At 46.1% G+C, this 20,945-nt stretch overlaps 1 protein-coding gene across 1 annotated transcript in view; it reads left to right on the top strand.

Moving 5' to 3' along the window:
- LOC116818152 (adenylate cyclase type 10-like) overlaps positions 1 to 19,640 on the top strand; it is a 32,232-nt gene extending 12,592 nt beyond the window's left edge. The window contains exons 13-33 of the mRNA XM_032768856.2: positions 62 to 215; positions 1,382 to 1,571; positions 2,556 to 2,642; positions 3,513 to 3,796; positions 4,476 to 4,612; positions 5,860 to 5,988; positions 7,014 to 7,295; positions 7,972 to 8,308; positions 10,071 to 10,165; positions 10,852 to 10,915; positions 12,255 to 12,477; positions 12,643 to 12,774; positions 13,138 to 13,310; positions 13,535 to 13,688; positions 14,401 to 14,611; positions 14,705 to 14,801; positions 15,195 to 15,313; positions 16,490 to 16,607; positions 17,190 to 17,385; positions 17,779 to 17,982; positions 19,350 to 19,640. Of these exons, the coding sequence (XP_032624747.1) occupies positions 62 to 215; positions 1,382 to 1,571; positions 2,556 to 2,642; positions 3,513 to 3,796; positions 4,476 to 4,612; positions 5,860 to 5,988; positions 7,014 to 7,295; positions 7,972 to 8,308; positions 10,071 to 10,165; positions 10,852 to 10,915; positions 12,255 to 12,477; positions 12,643 to 12,774; positions 13,138 to 13,310; positions 13,535 to 13,688; positions 14,401 to 14,611; positions 14,705 to 14,801; positions 15,195 to 15,313; positions 16,490 to 16,607; positions 17,190 to 17,385; positions 17,779 to 17,982; positions 19,350 to 19,616 (3,653 nt within the window). The 3' untranslated portion in view covers positions 19,617 to 19,640. The remainder of the gene's footprint in view (positions 1 to 61; positions 216 to 1,381; positions 1,572 to 2,555; positions 2,643 to 3,512; positions 3,797 to 4,475; positions 4,613 to 5,859; positions 5,989 to 7,013; positions 7,296 to 7,971; positions 8,309 to 10,070; positions 10,166 to 10,851; positions 10,916 to 12,254; positions 12,478 to 12,642; positions 12,775 to 13,137; positions 13,311 to 13,534; positions 13,689 to 14,400; positions 14,612 to 14,704; positions 14,802 to 15,194; positions 15,314 to 16,489; positions 16,608 to 17,189; positions 17,386 to 17,778; positions 17,983 to 19,349) is intronic.
- Positions 19,641 to 20,945: the final 1,305 nt, after the last annotated feature.

Genomic DNA, 20,945 nt, shown 5'->3' with positions numbered 1-20,945 from the left:
CTGGGAAGAACAATGTCCTATACTCTAATATACTGTCTATAAAACACCTTCCTCTTGAAAGGTCGCGAGAAAGAGATCAGAGTCTTCCAGGCTGCATTGCAAGGATTTGTGAGACACAGAGAAGGCCATGTTGTTATGTACGAAGGCTCTACAGGCTATGGAAAAAGCCGATTAATTGCTGAAATAGACTACCTAGCCAGGGAGGAAAATCACAGGTCAGTTCTCTTAACTTTGCTTAGAAGCATCCCTATTCCAGTCTTGGGTCACCACACAGTTCTGCAAAGGCTCCTCAATCCTGACTTGTGTATCCTAGACATAATACTCCCCTTAGCATAATGCAGGGTCTTACCTATGTGTAGTTAGATAATTATCTTAACCTCATAGGCAATTGTTTTTGAGTTTCAAGGGAAGATATTTGCTGAGGTGTTTTTGTCTCTCTCAGAGCCTCTTCCCCACAACAATCTCATCCACGGAGCCAGACCAACGCTTCCGGTGGGTGTCACAAACGATGGTTGCAATGTGTATTCATCATGATACCAACGCAATCATTCAGTGTAACCACTTACTCAGTGTGTCTCAGTGAGTCGCTGTGTGAGCTCAGGCTGGAGTCCTTGAGCACATGTCCAGTGATAAAATGCCATGTGAAGCACCTTCACCTGTATCTGAGTCTCACCAGTGGGGGCTCTGTTATCATGGATAAAATACTATCCCCATCCCCTCAATGAGCCAACACTGGAGGAGAGGGTAATTCAGCTGCCAGTCATGCCAGTGATCCCATCATGTGATTTTCCACATCTATTTGTCCTGTAGTTTAGGGTGGGCTTCTTTTCATTCCCTGTGACTGCTTTTGCAGGCAGAATTGCTCCCTATGTCAGCGAAAAACAGACACAAATAGCAGGCCGTGCTGGGTATGAAAACAAGAGCGAATGTTCTCCCCCCCAAAACAGCTCCAAATCTGAACACAGAAGTCAGGGGCTTGATGCTGGAATCGGTCAGTGAGATTCTGTGGCGTGTGCGCTGTTAATGTTAAATTTTATAGTTATAGGCAGACCAGATGATCATAATGGTTCCTTCAGGGTTTAAAATCTCTGGATCACCACCATCATATGTCATACTGTGTCGGATGTATCTAGCTTGCCCATATACCACTCAAGAGGCTGCAGCTCCCCTGCCTCCCGACACAGTTTCTGTCAGATGCTTCTAATCAAGGTTGGGGACAGGTCTCTAAGAAGCAGCTTCACAAGCTGCTCAGAGGACCCTCTATAGAATGAGGACTTTGAGTCTGTGTTTGTACAGCGCCTAGCACAATGGGGTCCTGGGCCATGACTGGGGTTCCTTGGGACTACCATGATACAAATAATGATAATAATTTTCAACACAGGGTAATATCACTAGAACTGTCCAAAGTAGATATCCAGGAGTCCTTCTACGCTATCCGGTCACTTATGGCCATAGTCTTCGGGATCGATGCCTGTAGACCTTATAAGAGACAAGACATCCTCCAAAGCAAGCTCACTGGGCTGTGGGATGAAACCTTCTACTGCCTCCTCAATAATCAGTTCCTTGTGAAGGTAATGGGGAAAGCACCCGCTTTCTGGGAGAATACCCAATGAGGTGTAACCACTTTGTGCATGAGCTGGTTATAAGGAGCGGGGGTTCAGTCGATTGCTTTATTTTTGTCAGGCTCATGTCTCAGCATCATTCATCCTTGTCTTGAATTTCATTGGCAGAAATGTCAAAATTGTGGCCAGGATCAAATTTCCAAATAATCAGAAAACCAAGACATTTTCACTGTTCTACATGGGACTGACCAGTACATTGGATACGGCTACTAAATTTTCCTGAATTTATCTGGAGCATCCAGTGATATCAAAGAATTCAAAACCCCCTTGACATGCTGTGAGCTTGGAATTAGGCAACCTTCTGTTCACTTTTGCTTGAGATTACTCTCATTGTCGTTATGATGCCAGCTCATTAAGGCTAAGTCTTACTCTGTGGGCACAGCTCCTACCCCTACAGAGCATTGGAGGAGACCTGGTGAGGAGAAATTCAACAATTTTTCCATCCAATCCTTTACTTGGGGGGAATAATCCAGCCCAAGGCAATGGAGTGAGAGGGAGGGAGTTCAAAGCATGCAGAAGCATCTCCTTACTGATTCCATCATTGTGTGCCGTTGATGGACAGCGGCGATGCCACTGGTGGGTGGTGACTTTTGTGATGTGGATAACTGCTCGCTAGGTATTGGCCTAAGATCCAGCAAATGCATGTAATGTAGTTCTCCAAACAGTGGCCAGATGGGAACATCATAGTGACGTGGGTCAAATTCAAGCCATTGGCCTAGAAAGCAAAAGGTTCCACTGTACGTCCCAGGACAAATCCTGAGCCATTAAGTCTTCACAGGGAAAGGTTTATTTAAAAAAAAAAAAAAGGCAACGAGCAATGTATATACGCCATGCTGCATTGGAACTTTCTTCTTGGCTGCTTTTCTGCTAATGTGCATTAACTCCCAAGCATGCTACGTCTCTTGCTAACTATCTTGGTGTCTTCCTGACCAGTTCCCCATGTCAGCTGAGGTTTCTCACATGGACAATGAGACAAAGCAAAAAGAAGAGGAAATGCTTTACCTCAGAGTCCTGCGGAAGGTGAGCAAACCCCATCACCAGATAAATAAGGTGAACAGACATCCCCAACTAGGTACAAGTGAGAGATTGGGCTTGCAGGTGTTAAACCGTGCCCCAGATAGGTCATCAACTGTGGGGATAGAACATGGGTTGAGCATCTCTTGCTTGAGTGTAGATCCAGCTCTGCCACCTATGGCTGTAGAAGGTTCATCAACCTCTGCATATGGCACAGTCCACCACTCGAGTACAGAGCACTACCCTGAGTGGGTTACAAAAGCAGGGGTAGCAAACAGCTTTACTCTAATGGGCTGAGATGACCATTCACTTGGACTATCTTCCTCTAAGACTCAATAGGGATGTCTTCCCTGAATCTGAGATGCTGTGTGGAGGCCCCTCCTGAATACATGGTCTGGGATTTTCAAAAGCAACTGTGTATCTTAGGAGCACAAGTCCTACTGGAAGTCACTGGGATTTGTGTTCCTAAATCAGCCAGGTGCTCTTGAAAATCACCTCTCATAGTGCTTGTTCCTGCTTTGAAAACTGGTCAGATTTTCGGACTTGGAGCTAGCCCCCACCCAAGTTAAAAAGGTTCAGCTCTTTACCAGTTAAATGCAGGGTTAGAAATATGAGGCCAGATCCTCACCTGGTTTAACCTGATCTCAACATTGACTTCAACAGAGCTACGCTGATTTACACTAACTGAGGAAGTAACTTGAGGAGTTTTAACATTCAGGCTCAACAGGTGCAGGGGGGAATTAGTGGAGAGTTGAATTGATGTCAGTTAAAAATACCCAATTTAAAGAATGAAGCAAACCCCTGTCTGGTCTGTCCTGGCTCTTTTTCTCTCTGCTTGAAGCCTGGCCTAATGCACTGGTCCCTTTTCTTTTTCAGGCAGCAGAAGAAGCGACACTGATTTTCGTCATCGATGAAGCCCAGTACATGGATGCTGCCTCCTGGGATTTTTTGGCAAAACTCCTCTCAAATGTCCCTGTCCTTATAGTTCTATCATTGTCTCCCTTTGCCTCCAAAGAACTGCTCCCTTGTGCTTCTGCCCAAGGCATCATGAAGAGCCCCAAGACCACTGCTGCTGTCCTCCAGGAGCTGGAGCCTTCCATACTCCTGGAGATGGCCCGTCAGGCCCTTGGAGTGGTGAGCATTCCCAGAGAGATGGAAACGTAAGTGTCCTTGTCACCTGACTAATCTGCGTTAGCATGTGAGGAGGAACAAGCCCAACAGGGAGGGACATCAAGCCTTAAGGGCCATGAATACAGAAGAACAGAAGGGTCATAGCGCCCCCACCACCACACAGAGGGATTCAGTGATTTGCCCCATGCCACACAGCAAATCCCTGGTCAAACCGGGACTAGAATCCAGAAGTCCTTACTCCCTGCCGCTGCTCTAAACTCTAGCTAGCGCTATTTAAAGTATGCCCTGGTATTGTTACTGATTTGGGTCTTGATTCAGGAAAGCACTTAGGCACATTTTTGTTGCATGTGCTTAAATCCCATCAACTGCAATGGGACTTAAGTACCCGCATATGTGGTTTCCTGAATCCAAATTTAATTTGAAAACCCTTTTCAGCTCGCCAGCTAAACCAGGCAAACAATTTAGGGCAATCCTTCACTTCGTGAGGATTTCCTAATCCATTTGTTTCTTCCACTTCTGGGCCAGTTGCTTATTCCAGGGTCTTGGTTTTTACTGCTTAGCTTTCCCTCCCGTTAATCAATGCATCATAAATGGGGAAAAAAGATAAATGAAATCAGTTATTTAAAAATATATTAAATGTGCTAAATTCCATATTACCACTGAGAAGCTGCTTTCATTAGTAAGTGTTGGGTTTCCTCCTTTCTTTAGATTCCTCATACAAAGATGCTCTGGGGTCCCATTGTACTGTGAAGCTTTACTGATGGACCTCCATGCTAATGAGATTCTTGAGTTGTATCGCGTCCCAGAGGAGGACAAGGAAGAGGATGAGTGGGATAACCTGTCTAGTACGATTCACTTTCTTAACTCATCTAAATCTCATAGCTCTGTTCCCAGCCAGAGGACTCAGAATTCCAGTTTACATCTCTATTTCATGTTAGCTGGATCTTGGGAGACATGGAGCAGGTCTGGATGATTTAGGGTATGGCTAATGGAACAGAGAGCCTTTCCCCTCTGTCTCTAGTTCAAAGCCAGCCCTGTGGCTAACAGAATAGAGAGCTTTTCACTTCTATGTCCCCGGTTCAAATCCAGCTCAGGGTGAGTAGAAGTTATCACCTTCATGCTCATGTCCTTCATACGCTACCGGAAGACAGCTAGATACTATGGTGAGGACAGTATAAGAACCTCCATAGAATAGAATAATACTTAATTCTTCTATAGCACTTTTCATCAGTAGCTCTTAAAACATCTTACAAAGTTCAAGATCATTAGCCCCACTTTACAGGTGGGGAAACTGAGGCACAGGACAGGAACTGACTTGCCCAAAGTCACCCAGCAGGCCAGTGGCAGAGCTGGGAACAGAACCCAGGTTTCCTTATCCAATGAGCTATTCACAAGGATACACATAGAATAGAATAGATTATGGGGTTCTCGTCTACCTGTATCCTGCTCACTCTGAATCAATCCTACCCAGTACCAGAAATCCAATCCTGGCTGAAAGGAAACTTCTTTAAATCACGGCGCCATCAACTTTTTAAAAACATTAATGTTCATAACATTTCACTTGGGGATGATCTAACAACAGATCCTGTCGTCTCTGTCTTCAGTTGAACTTTCTTTTGGGTCTGGACTTTGGTGCAGGAGCTGTCCTCAGTGAAGAGGAGGTGATAGATGATGCAGCGCTGCCATTAGCGACCTGGAAGTACTTCCATTGCTTAGAGGGGGAAAACAGCTCCTTTAGTGTGGCCTGGTGTGGATGTGATTCATCTGAGGTGATGTGGTTTGTAGGGAGACACAAAATAGCGTTTCAGCAAAGGCTATCAAGAGTGCTTAGAAACCAGACTGACACCGGAGCTATCAGTCCCTGCATCAAAGTGTTTGCAGTTTGCATTTTCTGGCAGCTGGAATAAACGCTGAGCAAAGAAAGATGAGTTTTACAGAGACCTTTCTAATACCTATAGTGCAAAAGACTAAATAAATTAGCACAAATTCTTTAGCTCTCACTAGTTCATGGTTTAATTTTTATATATTTTTAAGATGAGTTCAAACTGTGCAGTTGTAAAATGTTTCCAAATGATTCCTTCTCTCCATGCAGCCAGTGCCATCAGATCGATACCCTACAGAGAGCCTCTAGTCTCTTCCAAGGAAGACAAAGAGCTTTACATTTGTACTGCCAGGAAGGATGTGGACCTGGATGCCATTCCACTCCCGGCGAGGCTGAAAGGTGAGCAGCTGATCAGCTGGTGCTCAGTGTGTCTCTTCAGAGGCAGTGGTCAAAGAGAAACGAAAAAGACCTGGGGAGCTGAATGCCGCAGTGCAGGTCTGAGATCCAGAGACTTTGGGAATTCCGTTAGACCGAGCTAGTGTGGAGCTTTCAATAAAAGGGGTATCTACTGCATTCACCAGTGGTGCTTTTTGGATGCACAATCCAATTCAAGCTCCATTCTTTCCCCTTATTTATCTATCTAGGTACTCATGCAGTCTCATTGCCACAGTATCTGTGCTTTATGATCTGGAGCGTATTTAGCTCCACAGCTCCCCTGTGAGTGAGGGAAGTATTATTTCTGCATTACATATGGGGAACTGAGGCACAGAGAAATGTAAGTGACTTGCCTTATGCTTCATATCAAACAGGAGGTCTGTGACAGGGAACTGAGCCTGAGTCAGAAGCCTTATTCACTGGGTTCACGTCCAAATGGACTTGAATGATTGGTCACAATGTACCTTGAACCCACCTGAAGTCAGTGCAAAATTGCACTCTGGAATTTCCTTTTGGTTGCCCGTGGCAACAGTGTTCACAAACGGTGTTGCCCTAAGGCACCGAGGGGGCTCCCTCAGTGTATTAATTTGTACAAAAAGAAGAGGTCAGGGATCCAAACAGGATTCTGCTACTTTCCTGGAATGGACTCAGGCTAAAGACCAGAGGGTCCATAATACATGGAATCGCAGTCCGTGTACAGGAGACATCTATTGTACAAAACAAATAGGAGTGAGCAGGCTTCCACATAGCTCGCGTTCCAGTTTCATCTGGCTTTGTTTACCAGGGACCACACTCTGGGCCTGAGTCACTTATGCCAATCACTGAAGTCAATGGAATTATACTGATCTAAAATGAGCATGAGTGGGAAAGGAGAATCATTGTCTGGAACTCTATGCAACATCCCAGAGATCGCAAGCAACTAAATAATATCCTGCGAGTTAATATATTCACGGGAGGAAGTTATTGACTGACTGACTTCTTTGCTGCAGAGATTGCTGTAGCCCAGTTGGACAGCTTGAGCCCCTCTGAGCAGATGGCAGTTAAATGTGCAGCTGTCATTGGCCATACGTTTACTCCAGAGCTGCTGCTGTACATCCTCCCCGAGTGGACAAACAAGAAGATGGAGGAGACACTCATGAGCCTGATCAATTCCCACGTGTTTGAGTGTTTTGGAAAAGAAGCCAGGGCTACACAGGCAGTAGGTTCCTGCCATTTACACACACATCTGGGCCCCCTGACGATTCAAATCCCGGGGCCAGAGGAGACTGAAGGTGAGCAGAGTTTTTAGTTTCCAGAACCCCCAGTGTTCCCTGGGAACTCCTTTGTTCCTCTCTCTTTTGGCCATACCTTGGAACTGATGGGCTGATGTCACTTTCTTTTGTCCCTGTGTGCCTGAGCCAATGCCTGTTCAAGTCAATGGGAGTATTTCCTTCCATTGACTTTGTTGGAGTTTGGATCCGGCCCCGTGTACATAGTCACTGGCCAGTGATGGCAGTTGAAATGGTGTCCCTAGCCTCTGTTCGTCAGAGGGTGGAGATGGATGGCAGGAGAGAGAGCACTTGATCTTTCCTTGTTAGGTTCACTCCCTCTGGGGCACCTGGCATTGGCCAATGTCGGTAGACAGGATACTGGGCTGGATGGACCTTTGGTCTGACCTAGAATGGCTGGTCTTATGTTCACTTAATTTTTTGCATTCATAAGTGGTGGGGAAATTACTCCCTGGGAGGTTTAGGAGAATTTTGCATGAGGCTCTACAGCCATTGTAATCACATTGGCTCTGCTTTATTATTATTTATTTATTTATACCGCTCCCTAGATGTGTAAAGCGCTTCTGTAAACAACTAAAAAATGACAGGTCCCTGCCCATAAGAAGAGCCAGTGTAAGCGGTTTCCAGTCCGATAAATCTGATGCAATAATGTAATAAAGGAATCATTGCTGCTTTCCAGATGTCAGCCTGCAAGAGGAGCTGGGGATGTTGCAGCAGGATCAAGCAATGCGGTTCTGCACTCCCCTGCTGCGAGAAGGGGCCTATGAGCTGTGGCTGGGGGATCAGAAGAAGGCCCTGCACCTCAAATGTGCCACCTTCCTGGAGCACAAGGCTCATAAATGCAGAAGCTGTGGTGGAGGTGATTTCATTTCCTTCCACCGCTATGCCCTGGACACCCAGATGAGCAATGTAGACTCTTTGCTGGGACCGGCTAGTAAAACCAAGGGCACGGCTCTGGCGCTTTCTGAAGAAACTAGGAAGAGGCTTCAGACAAGCTTAGCACAAGGTAAACTGAAGTTCTTACTGAAACCCAGACAGTGGAGCTCCAGAGGAAATAGCATAGAGGGACTGACAACGCATTGCAGGGGGTTTGCGTTTTAGGGTTGTGCATTTCTGGAGGCTGTAGTTCACACCAGTGCATGGGATATCCTGTAAGAGGATGAAGATGATATGCAGTCTTTGGAGCATAACATTGCAGTGCGTTGAACGATTGCACCAGTGTCTTGAAAACTCCTGTCCTCTTACATCCTGCAAGGTGCTGCTTGTCCATATGATATTTCCAGTTTTGGAAACTCTGTAAATGTGTTTCCTACTTCTGTCAAACAAATGACAAACTGGGAAGACTAGTGATACATTAGCCAGCCTGAAATCTGCATTGTAACCAAGATGGCCAATATAGAACTAGGTCACCTGACTGGCTGACTGTGTCAGGCTTATCTGATGCCATGTCTGGTTTCTAATCGTCATAAACAGATGATAGAAGTTAATAGAACAGAAGTACTTTATATCTCTTTTGACTGTAAAGGGTTAACAAGTTCAGTAAGCCTGGCTGTCACCTGACCAGAGGCCCAATCAGGGGACAGGATACTTTCAAATCTTGAGGGAGGGAGTTTTGACAGTCCCATGTTGTGCACTATTAGAGCTTTCTGGTGGTTTGTATCCCTCTCTGGGTTCTGAACGATGGACAGGAATGGTCCAATCCAGGTTTCTCTCAATACTTACCGCATACAGGCATGCTCTAAGTTCAGAAATAGTGAGTAATAGGAGAGAAACGAAGGTTGATTAGGTTCATGTTCTGTTTTCTTATATCTCAAGATGTGTGCAGTGGGTACAGGACGTAGAGTTGTATTTTGTGAGAGATAGAATTATTGTACTCTGATAATACTAGCTAGGGAGGATTCCCAGTGTCTATAGTTGAAACCCGTGAACTGTAAATCACACTCTAAACTTACAAAAGATAATTTTCTCGTTGTTTCTCACGTCCTTGATTAAAAGCTTTTCTTGTATTAAAACCATGTTTTTTTTAGACTTCTAGTGAGACCTCCAGAGGTACTGGCTTGGATCCACCAGGAATTGGTAGGGAGAAAAGGAAGAGAGGGGGAGAGATGGCTATTTAGTCTTCGATCAGTAGGAATATAATGTAGATACTTCTCTCTCAGCGAGATGAGTCTGGGAGGAGGGAGAGACGCGAAGGGGGAGAAGGTTGCATTTTCCTCTCTGTTTTGTTGTTAAAGGAGTTTGAATCACAGTGATCTTCCCAGGATGTAACCCAGGAGAGGAAGCTGGAGAGGCAGGGCAAACAGTGATGGCAGGAGAAAGGTTTACTTTTCCTTTGTGTTAAGATCCAGAGGGTAAATGGTCTGGGGGTCCCAGGCAGAAGGTTTTGGGGGGACCAGAGTGTACCAGGCACTGAAATTCCTGGTTGGTGGCAGTGCTACAGGTTCTAAGCTGGTAATTGAGCTTAGAGGAATTCATGCTGGTACCTCATCTTTTGGACGCTAAGGTTCAGAGTGGGGAATTGTACCATGACACTAATATATCAAATATCTAGATGCTTCTTGTATGCAGGTCAGAGGATTCTTGGATGCAGTTCCAGTGCTGAGCATCACATAAGGGGCAGAGGAACCACAGACAGATTCCCAACTTCCCAAACACACAGATCTAAAACAAAGTTCCAGCTTATGTGTTTACAGTAGGCACACCTGGTCACTAGTGCAGCTCCAGTCTCTGTTTGCAGGAAGATAACGATGCCCGTGTAGAGCATTTCACATTCAGAAGTTATTTTGTCTCGTCTGTTTCAGATGCAGCAAAGAGGACCGATGTCCCTCTGGGGCAGGAACTCACCATAGAATCTCCCATGGCCTCATGTGAAGGTAAAACTTCTTTGGCTGTCCAGCTGGGAACGTAGTTAGAATGGGGGAGGCTTTGAAAGGGGGACATAGAGAGAGAGAGGAGCCTGTCTGTTGTTATGGCTGTGAGAGTACTTACCTGGCTACCATTACCACAGTATCTGAGTGCCTCATGATTTTCAGTTGTAGTTATCCTCACAGCAGATGGGGGACTAAAGCAGAGAGTCTAGGTGACTTGCATAAGGTGTGATGCTGTCCCGGGATGCCCAGAATCTTAAGCTACTGTGTTACCCCTCTGCCTCAGCAAGAGAGTGGTTTGCTGGAGCACAAACTGTGTCAGCTCCCTGCCACACCAATCTGTCCATCTCACCAGCAAACTCCGTGAGACTCTGCTAGTCTAAACCTTGTCTTGCAGGTGAACCCAGTTCCTAAGTTTCCCAGAGACGGCTGACCGTAATGTCAAGTCTCTCTCGCTGGACACTCACAGCAATTTTAGAGACTTAATTAGTTGATATGTAATTTAAACAAAGGCATCACGTCATACCCACCTCTGGGATGGAACCTGTCAGCTGTTTAACAGTGCACAGGAACGCAACACAACAGTTTAGCTGAGGAAGTGAAAGATACCCTATCCTAAACCATAAAGTAAATTTTGGAAGCTAGAACGTGATTCATTTAACTCTTTTTTTTTTTTTTAACTTCCTTTTCAGATAATTTGCAGTGCAGGGCAAAATCAGCCATGAATAAACAGGTGTTGCCAGACGATCATCTCCGGTATGGTAGGGGGGATCTTTGATCACCTGTGTTCTTAAAGAGCAAGTTAATTCCTTGGGAACAGGTTGCTCATGGGACTGGGATTGGAAATGAGATAACAGAACTTTTCAGCTCGAAGCCCATTAGTTCAGATCTGGCTCAGTTAGGATCTAATCCAAAACCCATCAAAATTAATGGACAGACTCCTATTGACTTCAATGAACTTAGGATCAGGCCCTTGGTCAATGATAAAAAGTTATTGCTGTTTTTTGCAAGGATATTGCACAATTATTAGACAGGGTTCAGACAAGGGTGTCTGGAATGATTAAGGGCCTGGCAAAACTCTAATATGAAGCGAGAGTGAACAGACTGGGATCAAGAGGGGACATAATAAAAGTATATCAAGTAATTGATGGTCTAGAGAAGACAGATTGGGAGTTTTTGTTCTTCCTCCTCATTGCACAAGAACAAGGGCACATTCAATGAAATAAAAAAAAAAAAAACGTTTTCCCCCAGTGCGTAAGTGGAACTCATAGCTATAGGAAGTCACTGAGGCCAAGAGTTTAGCAAGATTCAGAAAGGGCGTGGACATTTATATGAGTAACAAGAGCGTCCAGAGTTATAACAGTTAATGCTAACAAACTTAGGAAGGGGATAAAACCTCATGCTTTAGCCTATCTCTGTCTATGAGAGACCAGGATGAGAACTAGTGTGGGGGAGCAGATTATCCCACCTCTGCCTGCTGTGGGGTTCTCACAACTTCTGGAGACATATAACCTGCTGGCTGCTATTGCAGACCTGATTTGATCCAGTCTGGAAATGCCTAAGTTGCAGTTCTTGATTGTTGTTGGGGAGCCTGTGCACAGCAGATTTTTGATAGTGGTATAAATGCTTTATACTGGATTTTCTATCTAGTTAGGTCTGGCCCCCACCACTATAGTATCTGGGCACCTTATTAATGTCACAGCAGCCTGTGAGCTACAGCATTGTTGTTATCCCCATTTTACAGATGGGGAAATGGAGGTGCTTGCCCAAGGTCACACAGGCAGTCAGTGACGGAGCAGGGAACTGAACCTGGTTCTCCTGAATCTCAGTCCCATGTCTTAACTGCAAGCCCATCCTTCCTTGGCTGGTGGGTGATGCCAGACAACTTGGGAATTTTTATGTCAATTTAAAGGAAACAAATGTTTTTTTTTTTTCAGTTAAATTTTGGAGTGTTTAATATTTTCTGCAGTAGGGGTTCCCCAATGCCCGTGTGGATACTGGGGACTGAGCCCTGATGGGATCATCCCCAAGGGATCCTTTAGCGATATTCAACTTGGGCTACAGTGGTCATGCCATCTCTTATCTCTCACTATAGAGTTGAACAGGAGTTCCTGGACAGAGTGGACAAGATGATTAAGTATCATAAAAGTGGCAAAGAGGAAGCTACAAACCTGGCACCCTGTGAATGTGGAGAGAGAGTGGAGTCGGTGGTCTCTGCCCTAGCCCGTCATTGCCTGATGGTGAACGACAGAACCAGGGCTTTTTATTATCTGCTGGAGTCTGCGGCTGCTTCCTTATATTTATCCAACAATTATATGGTGAGTTGACCTCCATAAGTTCCTGCATCTCTAGCTGACCTCACCTAAAGCTGGTGCTGGACAAGTTTCCTCTGGCTAATAAGTAGCGGGTGGGGTGGCCAGAGTTGTGTGCTCTGGGCAGGCGATGGCCTAGTCTCTCACCGTATCTCCCTGTGTTTGCTTGAGGCATACTTGTATTTGAAGAAAGCAAGTGGCCTACAGGAATTGTCAGCATTGGCAGCGTTCCCTTGTCTGAAGAGACGAAAACTGAAGATCAGCCAGTTTGAGGAAGCCACTTTCTGTAGCCTCAGGGGAGAGGTAAGATGCCCGGTACATGCCGGAGGATGTCCAAAGATGATATTAAGTATCAGAGGGGTAGCCATGTTAGTTTGGATCTGTAAAAGCAGCAAAGAGTCCTGTGGCACCTTATAGACTAACAGACGTATTGGAGCATGGAGCGGGTATTCACCCACGAAAGCTCATGCTCCAATACGTCTGTTAGTTTATAAGGTGCCACAGGACTTTTCAAAGATGATATGGTTCATGGAGTTTCTGACTCTTGCTCTCTGCTTTCCCATGAGCCCCATTCACCCTCCCTGACCTTGTCAGACTCTCTCCCCTAGGTACAATTATGCAGTGGCATTGCTGCAGTGGATGCCTTACTAGTCTCTCCCCATGCAGGTCTGCTTCAACATGGGCCAAATCGCACTGGCCAAGAAACTGATCAAGAGGGCCCTCTGCTTACTGCACAAGGGATTTCCCCGTACCTGGCTCGGAGCCTTTTTCCAGTCGTTACTCGAAGAATCCAAACACTCTGCGTATCATACTCAGCAGCGTCAGGCTCAACACACAGAGTAAGAAGTGGAATCTCAGTCAGATGATTGTGTGTCTTAGCCCTCATCCCCAGCGACTATTTGCAAATGTCACCATGGAAACTGAAGACAATAGGCATGATTGGCCCGCTGTGTTCAAGAGAGTTTCTAATGGGCCCCTTTGCTTGATCTCTCATTATTTAATTAGCAGTTACCGTTTATGTTTGACTTGCTGTGACCACTAATGTCTAACAATGTCTTTCCAGTAGGAAGGCATTAGCTGTCCTGCAGCAGCAAATCCACTGCCTCTCCTTGCTCTGGCAGCTCTACAGCCTGGACTATACTACCAACAGGAAGTACTCCCGGCTGGCAGCCCTGATGGAAATAAATTTGGCAGATGCATCTGAGAACAAGATGCAGGTGTGTGTGCCCTTTTCTAATAGTCCTGGTATAGATGGCAAAAGTCTAGCTACCTCATCTCTCCAGGTGCATATCCTCCACTCATCAGCATGGCACCAGAAGTAATAATCCCTGAGAAGAGGGAAGTACCCAGAAGGCTTCTAAAATGAGGACATTTTTTGCTCTGGGGTAATGTCTCTGGGCACAGGCAGTATTTCTGAGTGAACGCAGTGTGGAGTTGATTGAGAACAGAAAGGCTTTGCGTCGTCATATTGCAAACTATAAATGAGCTGGCAATTGAAAAAAAAACGCTTTTTGCAAGAGAAGTTACTATTAGCCTAGCCTTGGGAGCAGGGGGAAAAGTCATAAGTCAAATACGTTGCTACATTTTTAATTAGAAAAGTCTCTGTGGCAATCAGATAACCACTGAGTGTCAGCATGATGTTTAAAACCCTGCTCCATGTTAGCCTGCTCCAGACCTCCACTGAGCATGTGCTGCTTCCAGCTCAGTGCTGTTGTCTCTAGGTAGGGAAATTTTCCTCTACCTAAACGTACCATCTACAATGAGACATCATGTTCTATCTGGGCAAGATCCCCAGGCTTGCTCTGAAACTAGGTTCTTCTCCAGCTTGGCCTGCTGCATGGCTTTTCCTTCAACAGCCTTGTATTTTATTTATACTGGTTGGTGAGTTTCAGCAGGGTGCATTTTCATTTCTTCTTTTCAATGCCTTAGATCATTTCGACGTATATGGATTTTTCACAGTTCTCCCAAAATATGGGCTATAAAGACGAGTGGCTAAAATATGAGATGATGGCTATCCAGAGAAGTTCCCAGTGCAACTTCACCTTCACCAGGGAGAGGTTGCTAATGACAGCTCAGTTAACTCAGGCACTGGCCTATAGCAAGCTCTGCTTGGGTCATCTGACCCGATCCATCCAGTTAGGTGAGTCCATTCTAACCGTTTGCTGGGAGGGAGAGTTTATATACATAAACCCACACACCATATATACAGACATATGTATTCTTTCTTCAATAGGCTTTCAAGCTCATACGATGTGTGTGTATCTCCAGAAAACCAGCCTCCACTGCCTGGTTCTTTCGGTTCTCTTCAAATCTGCGTTCCTGAAGAACAAGTATTATCAACATTTAATTTTGCTGTATTAACTCGCTATAGTTGGGGTATTTATGTTGCATTGGTCAAGATGGCTTATAAAGAGAGATGAAAGAATGAGTATAGATGGGAAAATGGAGCGGCCTAAGAAAGACTGGATAGAGATGGAAGAAGGGTCCTAGAGATGGTGCGATTGATGGATGTAGATGGAGGGGGAGATGTGGATTGAATTTAACCTGGCAAGGATCAACAGTATGATACAGCAAGCTGGAAAGGCCACTGTTGAATCAGCGCTGGTGCCAACTCCTGCTAGCATTTAGGGTCAGAGCTCCCTTCAAACTTTCCCTTTGCACAACAGGGTCTCAAGGGATTGTTTATAATGGCACTCTTAGAGCTCGTAGGTCTTATTTTGTAGGTACACCCAATGCGTCAGAGTCTTGGAGTGGCTGTGGGAACTCGCTACTCAAGAGGAGAGCGTCATTGTCTTGGCATGTTTCTATTCAGCCTGCTTAGACCTGCTGCTTTGTGATGCTGGTAAGTGCTACCTGTAGTTTAAGAAGAAGGGTGGTCACGCACTGCTATCTTCTGCCAGGATTCATGCCGTTTTCATGATGGGAAGAGGCATTTAATGAAGCTCCTACACTGGCTGGGAGGGCTGTGTTACCAGCAGTATCCATTATGGCCATTAGTAGTATCTTTGTTGCTGTGGAACCTAGGAGCTCTACTCATGGATCAGGACCACATTGCGCAAGGCGCTGTACAAATACAGAACAAAGACAGTTTCTGTCCCAAAGAGCTTACGCTCTAGATGTAAAAGGGAGACATCATCATCATGAAGCAGAGCATCAGGAAAGATGAGGTAGTTTTTGCATTCCTAGACTCAGATGTTTCAAGGGGACTCTGAGATGGCCAGAAAAGAGTACAACTCGGAAAGGCATCTGCTAGCCTCTTATGCAGCTATGCCTTTCTCAGGCCCTCTCAGTTTCTCTTCTGGTCGGACCTTAGTGTGTGAAGAGGGGAGTCATTGCTCTTCCTACCAAGAGTTTTTTATATACAGAGTTTTAATGTAAGGAAAGAAAATCCCTACGGAGGCCATTTTCTTTCTTTTGGACAGTTTTGAAAGCTGACTTTGGGCTGCTGATCAGGCACTAGATGGGACCAATCTGTGTGCTACTGACATATTTAGAGGAAGCACAGAGAGCAGTGCTGGCTTTGTCCAATGGGATGGACTTGTCTGGTTTCCACCTCTATACTACAAGCTGGGGTTGGTGGCTTTGAATCTACCCTAGGTTTGGCTTTTGCCAGGGAACCTACTAGCTTCCTTATTAATGGGCAAAACATCAAAAGGGAAAACATGTTTTTATAGGACCTATTTGATCAAAAAACAAACTTAATTTCCTAAAGCCATGGCCTTAGGATTGAGTAGGCCACTATGGGGTGCAGGGGGTTTATTCTCAGGAAGCACTACCTGATAAGGATGCCTTCTCTAGGAGGAAAGATAACTGATGTGTTCATGCCAACTCATTACTGATGCTTTCTGATGGAACCAGGGACATGGTGCTTCACTAAAAATGCCAGATTCAATCAGCGTCCAGCTATGATTTAAAGTGACGACCCAAGGTCCTTATCACCAAACATGCACCCATGTGAACAGCCATTGTGAGGTCTCTTCTATTCCGACACTGTCTCTGATGCCCATTTCTTTTGCAGGGTTTGATTACAGGCCCATTGAGGAGTGCCTGCAGTTCATAAACCAATACGAAGCCAGCTGCATCCTTAAGTCTCAGAGCAACATCTTGTTGAGTCTATATTCCTCTTTGGCAATCTGGTAATACAGGGATCTCATCAGATACTTTTCTGTGTTGGGGCTTTAGCTCTTGCATTCTTTTGTGTGCTGTGGGGGAAAGAACCATGATCCTGTAGGTATGGAATTGGGTGCAGAATTCACCTCCTGCTGCAGAATCTATATTTTTTTTAAAAAATAAAGCCAACATTTTCCAACTTGGGGACCTAAATTCCAGCATTTGGATAGAAGCGGCCTGATTTTCATAGCTTTGAGTGTCTGCAGCTCCCATTGACTTTAATGGAAGCTACAGGTGCTCATCCGCTCTGAAAATGAAATGGCCCTTTCATGTAACTGCCTAGGGCACATATGGAATTAGGGCTACATTCACCCCTGTGCAGAGGCCAGCACAAAACCTTGTCTCCATTTAAGTCCCTCTTAAACCCTCAAAATAGGGGAGGCTCTTTTCTTATTTGTCCCACTGTAATTAGCGGTTCTGCAAAGCCACCTGTGGCTCCTTCCAAGCTGCTGTAAGAATAAAAGCAGGGTTGTTGAGTGCAATATTAAAGCAGCCTTGGCCGTCGGTGAATAGAAGAGGTTGATGGCTTCCTTCCTGTTTGTTTGGAGGTTTGGCAGACTCCAGCACTGGGATCTGTTCGAGGACAATTTCACAAAGGCCCAGTGGCTGGTGAGCAGAACGAACGCATCCCTTTTTGGTACTCATGGCTTTTTTAGATTCCTGGAATGCCAGGGGCTGTTGCTACGGAGAGTCATGGAAGACGCGCCCGAGAAGGTCCAGGAGACTCGCAGCTCAACACTCGGGGTGATTTTTCTTTTATGTCAATCCCAGTGCTTATGTAAGGGAAGGACTGGTAACAACCAGGCCTGGTCTGAGCAGGTATTGTGCATGCATAGCTCTTCCCACTTGGATCTGTTCCACGCCGTTCTCTTCCAGTCCTGGTGTCCATTATACTCGGCCTCCATGTGGCTCTGCCAATGCACACAGCACCCTCTGCTAGTCCAGCCCAAGTGCCCATATAATTCTGTCAATGAACCTCATTAGCCTTTTGCAAAAATTCCCCATGGCTGCTCACAGGGAGTCAGCTCCATCGGGATCAGCTACACAAGAAGCCCTAGTGTAGACAGGCTGCTGCCACCATTTTAAGCACCACATCCCCACCCCCTACTCAGAGCAGGTCTGTTCTCCTCTCTTTAGTACTTTGAAGAATTCCTTTCTCGCTGCTCGACGAGTCCGGTCTACCACACGAGGGTTTACAGCCTGAAAGCCTCTGTTAACCTCTTGGAAGATGAAGATAAGAGCCAGGTCCCTTTGTCGAAGAGTCTCAAACTTTCGGCCACTTCCCACAACAGGCTGGAGGAAACGTCTCTCAGTGTGAGCCCTGACAGTGTCCAGAACAAGGTGAGCCGCGACTCTTCCCTTTGAACGCCAGGGGAGCTGAGCTCTGGGGTGCCAATAGAAACAAAGTGGGCAATCATAGTTGCAGTGCAATGGGCATCAAGTGACAGCCTGGTGTAACTTTCATTCTGAACATAACAATAACACGACGGACAACACCCCTGAGCGCAGTTGGGTCCCAAACTACCATATTTACTAGTGCACACAAATGTGCAAAGCCTAGCTACATACACCATCCTGCTCTGACCATAGGTGGCGAGTTATATGGACCCATGGTGCCCGTGCTCCACCAATATTTAGGAATGTGGGCCTGGCTCCACCAATATTTGGGCTTACCGTGCTTTGGGGGGCCCCTGCGCTTCAAGGGAATGCAGGACCAAAGCGGACTGGGAGACTAGCGGGAAGCCTGGTGGAAACCGGAAAGAGGTGGAGCAGGGGCTTGGAGGAAGGGATGGAATGGGGGCAGGGACGGGGCAGAGCAGGGGCAGGCTGGAGCCAGGTTTCTCGCTGCGGCCGGTGCCAGGCCCTCTGCTAACCCCCCAAGCTGCCCTGGACCCTGCATCCCCCTGAAGTGTGGGGCCCTCCAAAGTGCAGGGCCTGAGGTGGTTGCACCTGTCCATCCTATGGACGGGACAGTTCTGCTTGGGCCTGTTCTGTGCACCACCAAAAATTATACAAACGTGGCATCCATGGCTCTGGCTGGTTTTCTGGTGGCTTCTAAAACATAAAACACGATGAGCACCACTAGAGGGCTCACAAACTATTTAAACTTGTGGAGGGAATTGTCAGGATCTGCAGTGGAACTGATGTAGGTACACAGAGATCCCACTGGAGAAGTCTTTGTTGCAGGTTCACTATTTTGCCTCCCCCATAAATTTCCCCCTATGATACAGCCCGTGCTAAACTGCAGATTTAGTTACTTACGAAATGCAGAGATTCGGCATTAAGGGGAGCGGGTCTAGGTTTCATCTGCTTCTTTATTTTCCCTGGCTCTTTATAGACCCCATGGCACCTGTGCATCCAAAAAGACTGACAAGAATTCCCATTACAGCCCTTTTACTGCTGCTCCAACTTGGTCAGCAGGGGCCACTCTGAAACACGAGTTTCAACTTCCCTTCTCATGACCTTCTTAGCCCCTGTGGCCTGTGCGTCAGAGATCTGGCTCTCCCACTGTATAGGGCACAAATGCCATGACAGAACTAGCAGTAGGAGGACAAACAACGTGCACTTTGCTTTCTGCTCTTCGGTAACTCAGGCAAACACCTTAAGCTGAACATTTTCTCCTTCTCCCGTCTTGCCCTCTTGGGTATCGGCTCAGCCTCTGCTATTGTTATAAACTATGCTGAAAAGATTTCCTGTTTTGTGCATAGAATCAGGGCTCCGGCAGAGTCGAAGAGCTGAAGGACAGCAAAGATCAGGATGAAGAGGGCACACGAGAATACATGACATCTGTCACATCGAGGCTGAAATCCGAACCCAGGCTGGAGGAATTGACCTTTGTTCATCTCCAGCTGGGGCAAGCTCCTGCATCCCCCCACACGCTGCCCACTGGTGAGCCTATGGAATATATCAGCACTGCACCCCGCACCTTGCCCTCGATGTCCAGAAAACCCCAGGGTGACGGTGACAAAGTTTGAGGGGGCAGGCGCTGAGACATTGCTGGTCAGGTTGGAGGGTTTGTTGGAATTTGGAGTATGTACATTGAAAACCTGCCTCATCGTGGCTCAGAGGCCAGCAGAGAATTTTAGGAGGGACACTGGAAAAATGGGGAAAAGTGACACAAAGGGGTTCTTTTCTTTTAGTCTTTGTAGTTCAGTGGTGTTTGTGGGACCCTGGAATGATCTGGGATAACTCTGTATTTCTGTGTAGCCCACAAAAAGCTTATACTGAAATAAATTTATTAGTATCTGAGGTGCCACAAGTACTCCTGTTCTTTTTGCGGATACAGACTAGCACGGCTGCTACTCTGAAATCTGTATTTAAGGGGTATGATGACACTGCAGTCAAACACCAGGGAATGGCTTGTGTTAACTGACTTGGGTTGCAAGGCTCTGGCTGTGAGGCTGTCAAATTGCAATGTGGCTATTCGGGCTAGAGCCCAGGCTCTGAGGGGTCTCAGAACCCGCTGTGGGTGTTTCACCGTAGGGCAGACATACCCTAGGATAACCTGGGAGTGGGGCAAGGTTCTATGACAGTCCTACTGAGACCCCACTTCCAGCATATATCTCCTGATAGGGTTATTGAAAACTTGCACCTGAACCCTTGGGCAGTGGATAGCAACAGTCCTGCTATGGAATCTGTTCCACTGTTCTTCCAGGAACTCATTCCTCCTGTTAATGCACTGGAAATTGCTACAAATAGTCTTCCCCAACATAATTCTTCTCCTGCAGGGACTAGCCACCATCGTATCAATTGCATAGATTTTAATGGAAGCTGTGACTGTTTGAAATGTATATAGTTTATAATAAAGTTATTTAAGACATATTTATAATGTGCCATAGAAGTGAATACAGAGTGACTCTCACACCCACCCAAAGTTAACTCTGCATTGCAATACAGTTTTACTTTGCACAATCATATGCTCTTCGGTGAGGCACAAGGCACCAGTTTAGCAAAGCACTTGAAGTCTCATGGAAGTCAGGACTTAACGTTAAGCACGTGCTTCAGTGCTTTGCTGAACTGGGGTCGAACGCAGGGAGGTGATTGAAAGGTAGCCATTGTGGTGTTAACTGAACTGTTAGAGAAGTTATAAGACTGAAAAGGAAATGTAGCATGTTCCTATATTTCACAGCACTTCCCTACTGGGACGCTGTGGCTGCTCTTTATCAGAAGGAGCCAGTTTCCTGATGGGGGAGTTTATAGCCGCCTATCACTAAAAATAGAGCCACTAGAGAAAGTAAATGTCCCCCACCCTTCCACTGCATTTAGTTCCCAGTAGCTGAATCCTGCTACTGGGCTCTCCTAGC

The sequence above is a fragment of the Chelonoidis abingdonii genome, chromosome 4 (genome assembly GCF_003597395.2).
Source record: "Chelonoidis abingdonii isolate Lonesome George chromosome 4, CheloAbing_2.0, whole genome shotgun sequence".
Lineage (NCBI taxonomy): Eukaryota > Metazoa > Chordata > Testudines > Testudinidae > Chelonoidis > Chelonoidis abingdonii.
Note: the sequence above shows the minus strand (reverse complement) of the source record. Positions and strands in the feature narration are given on the sequence as shown.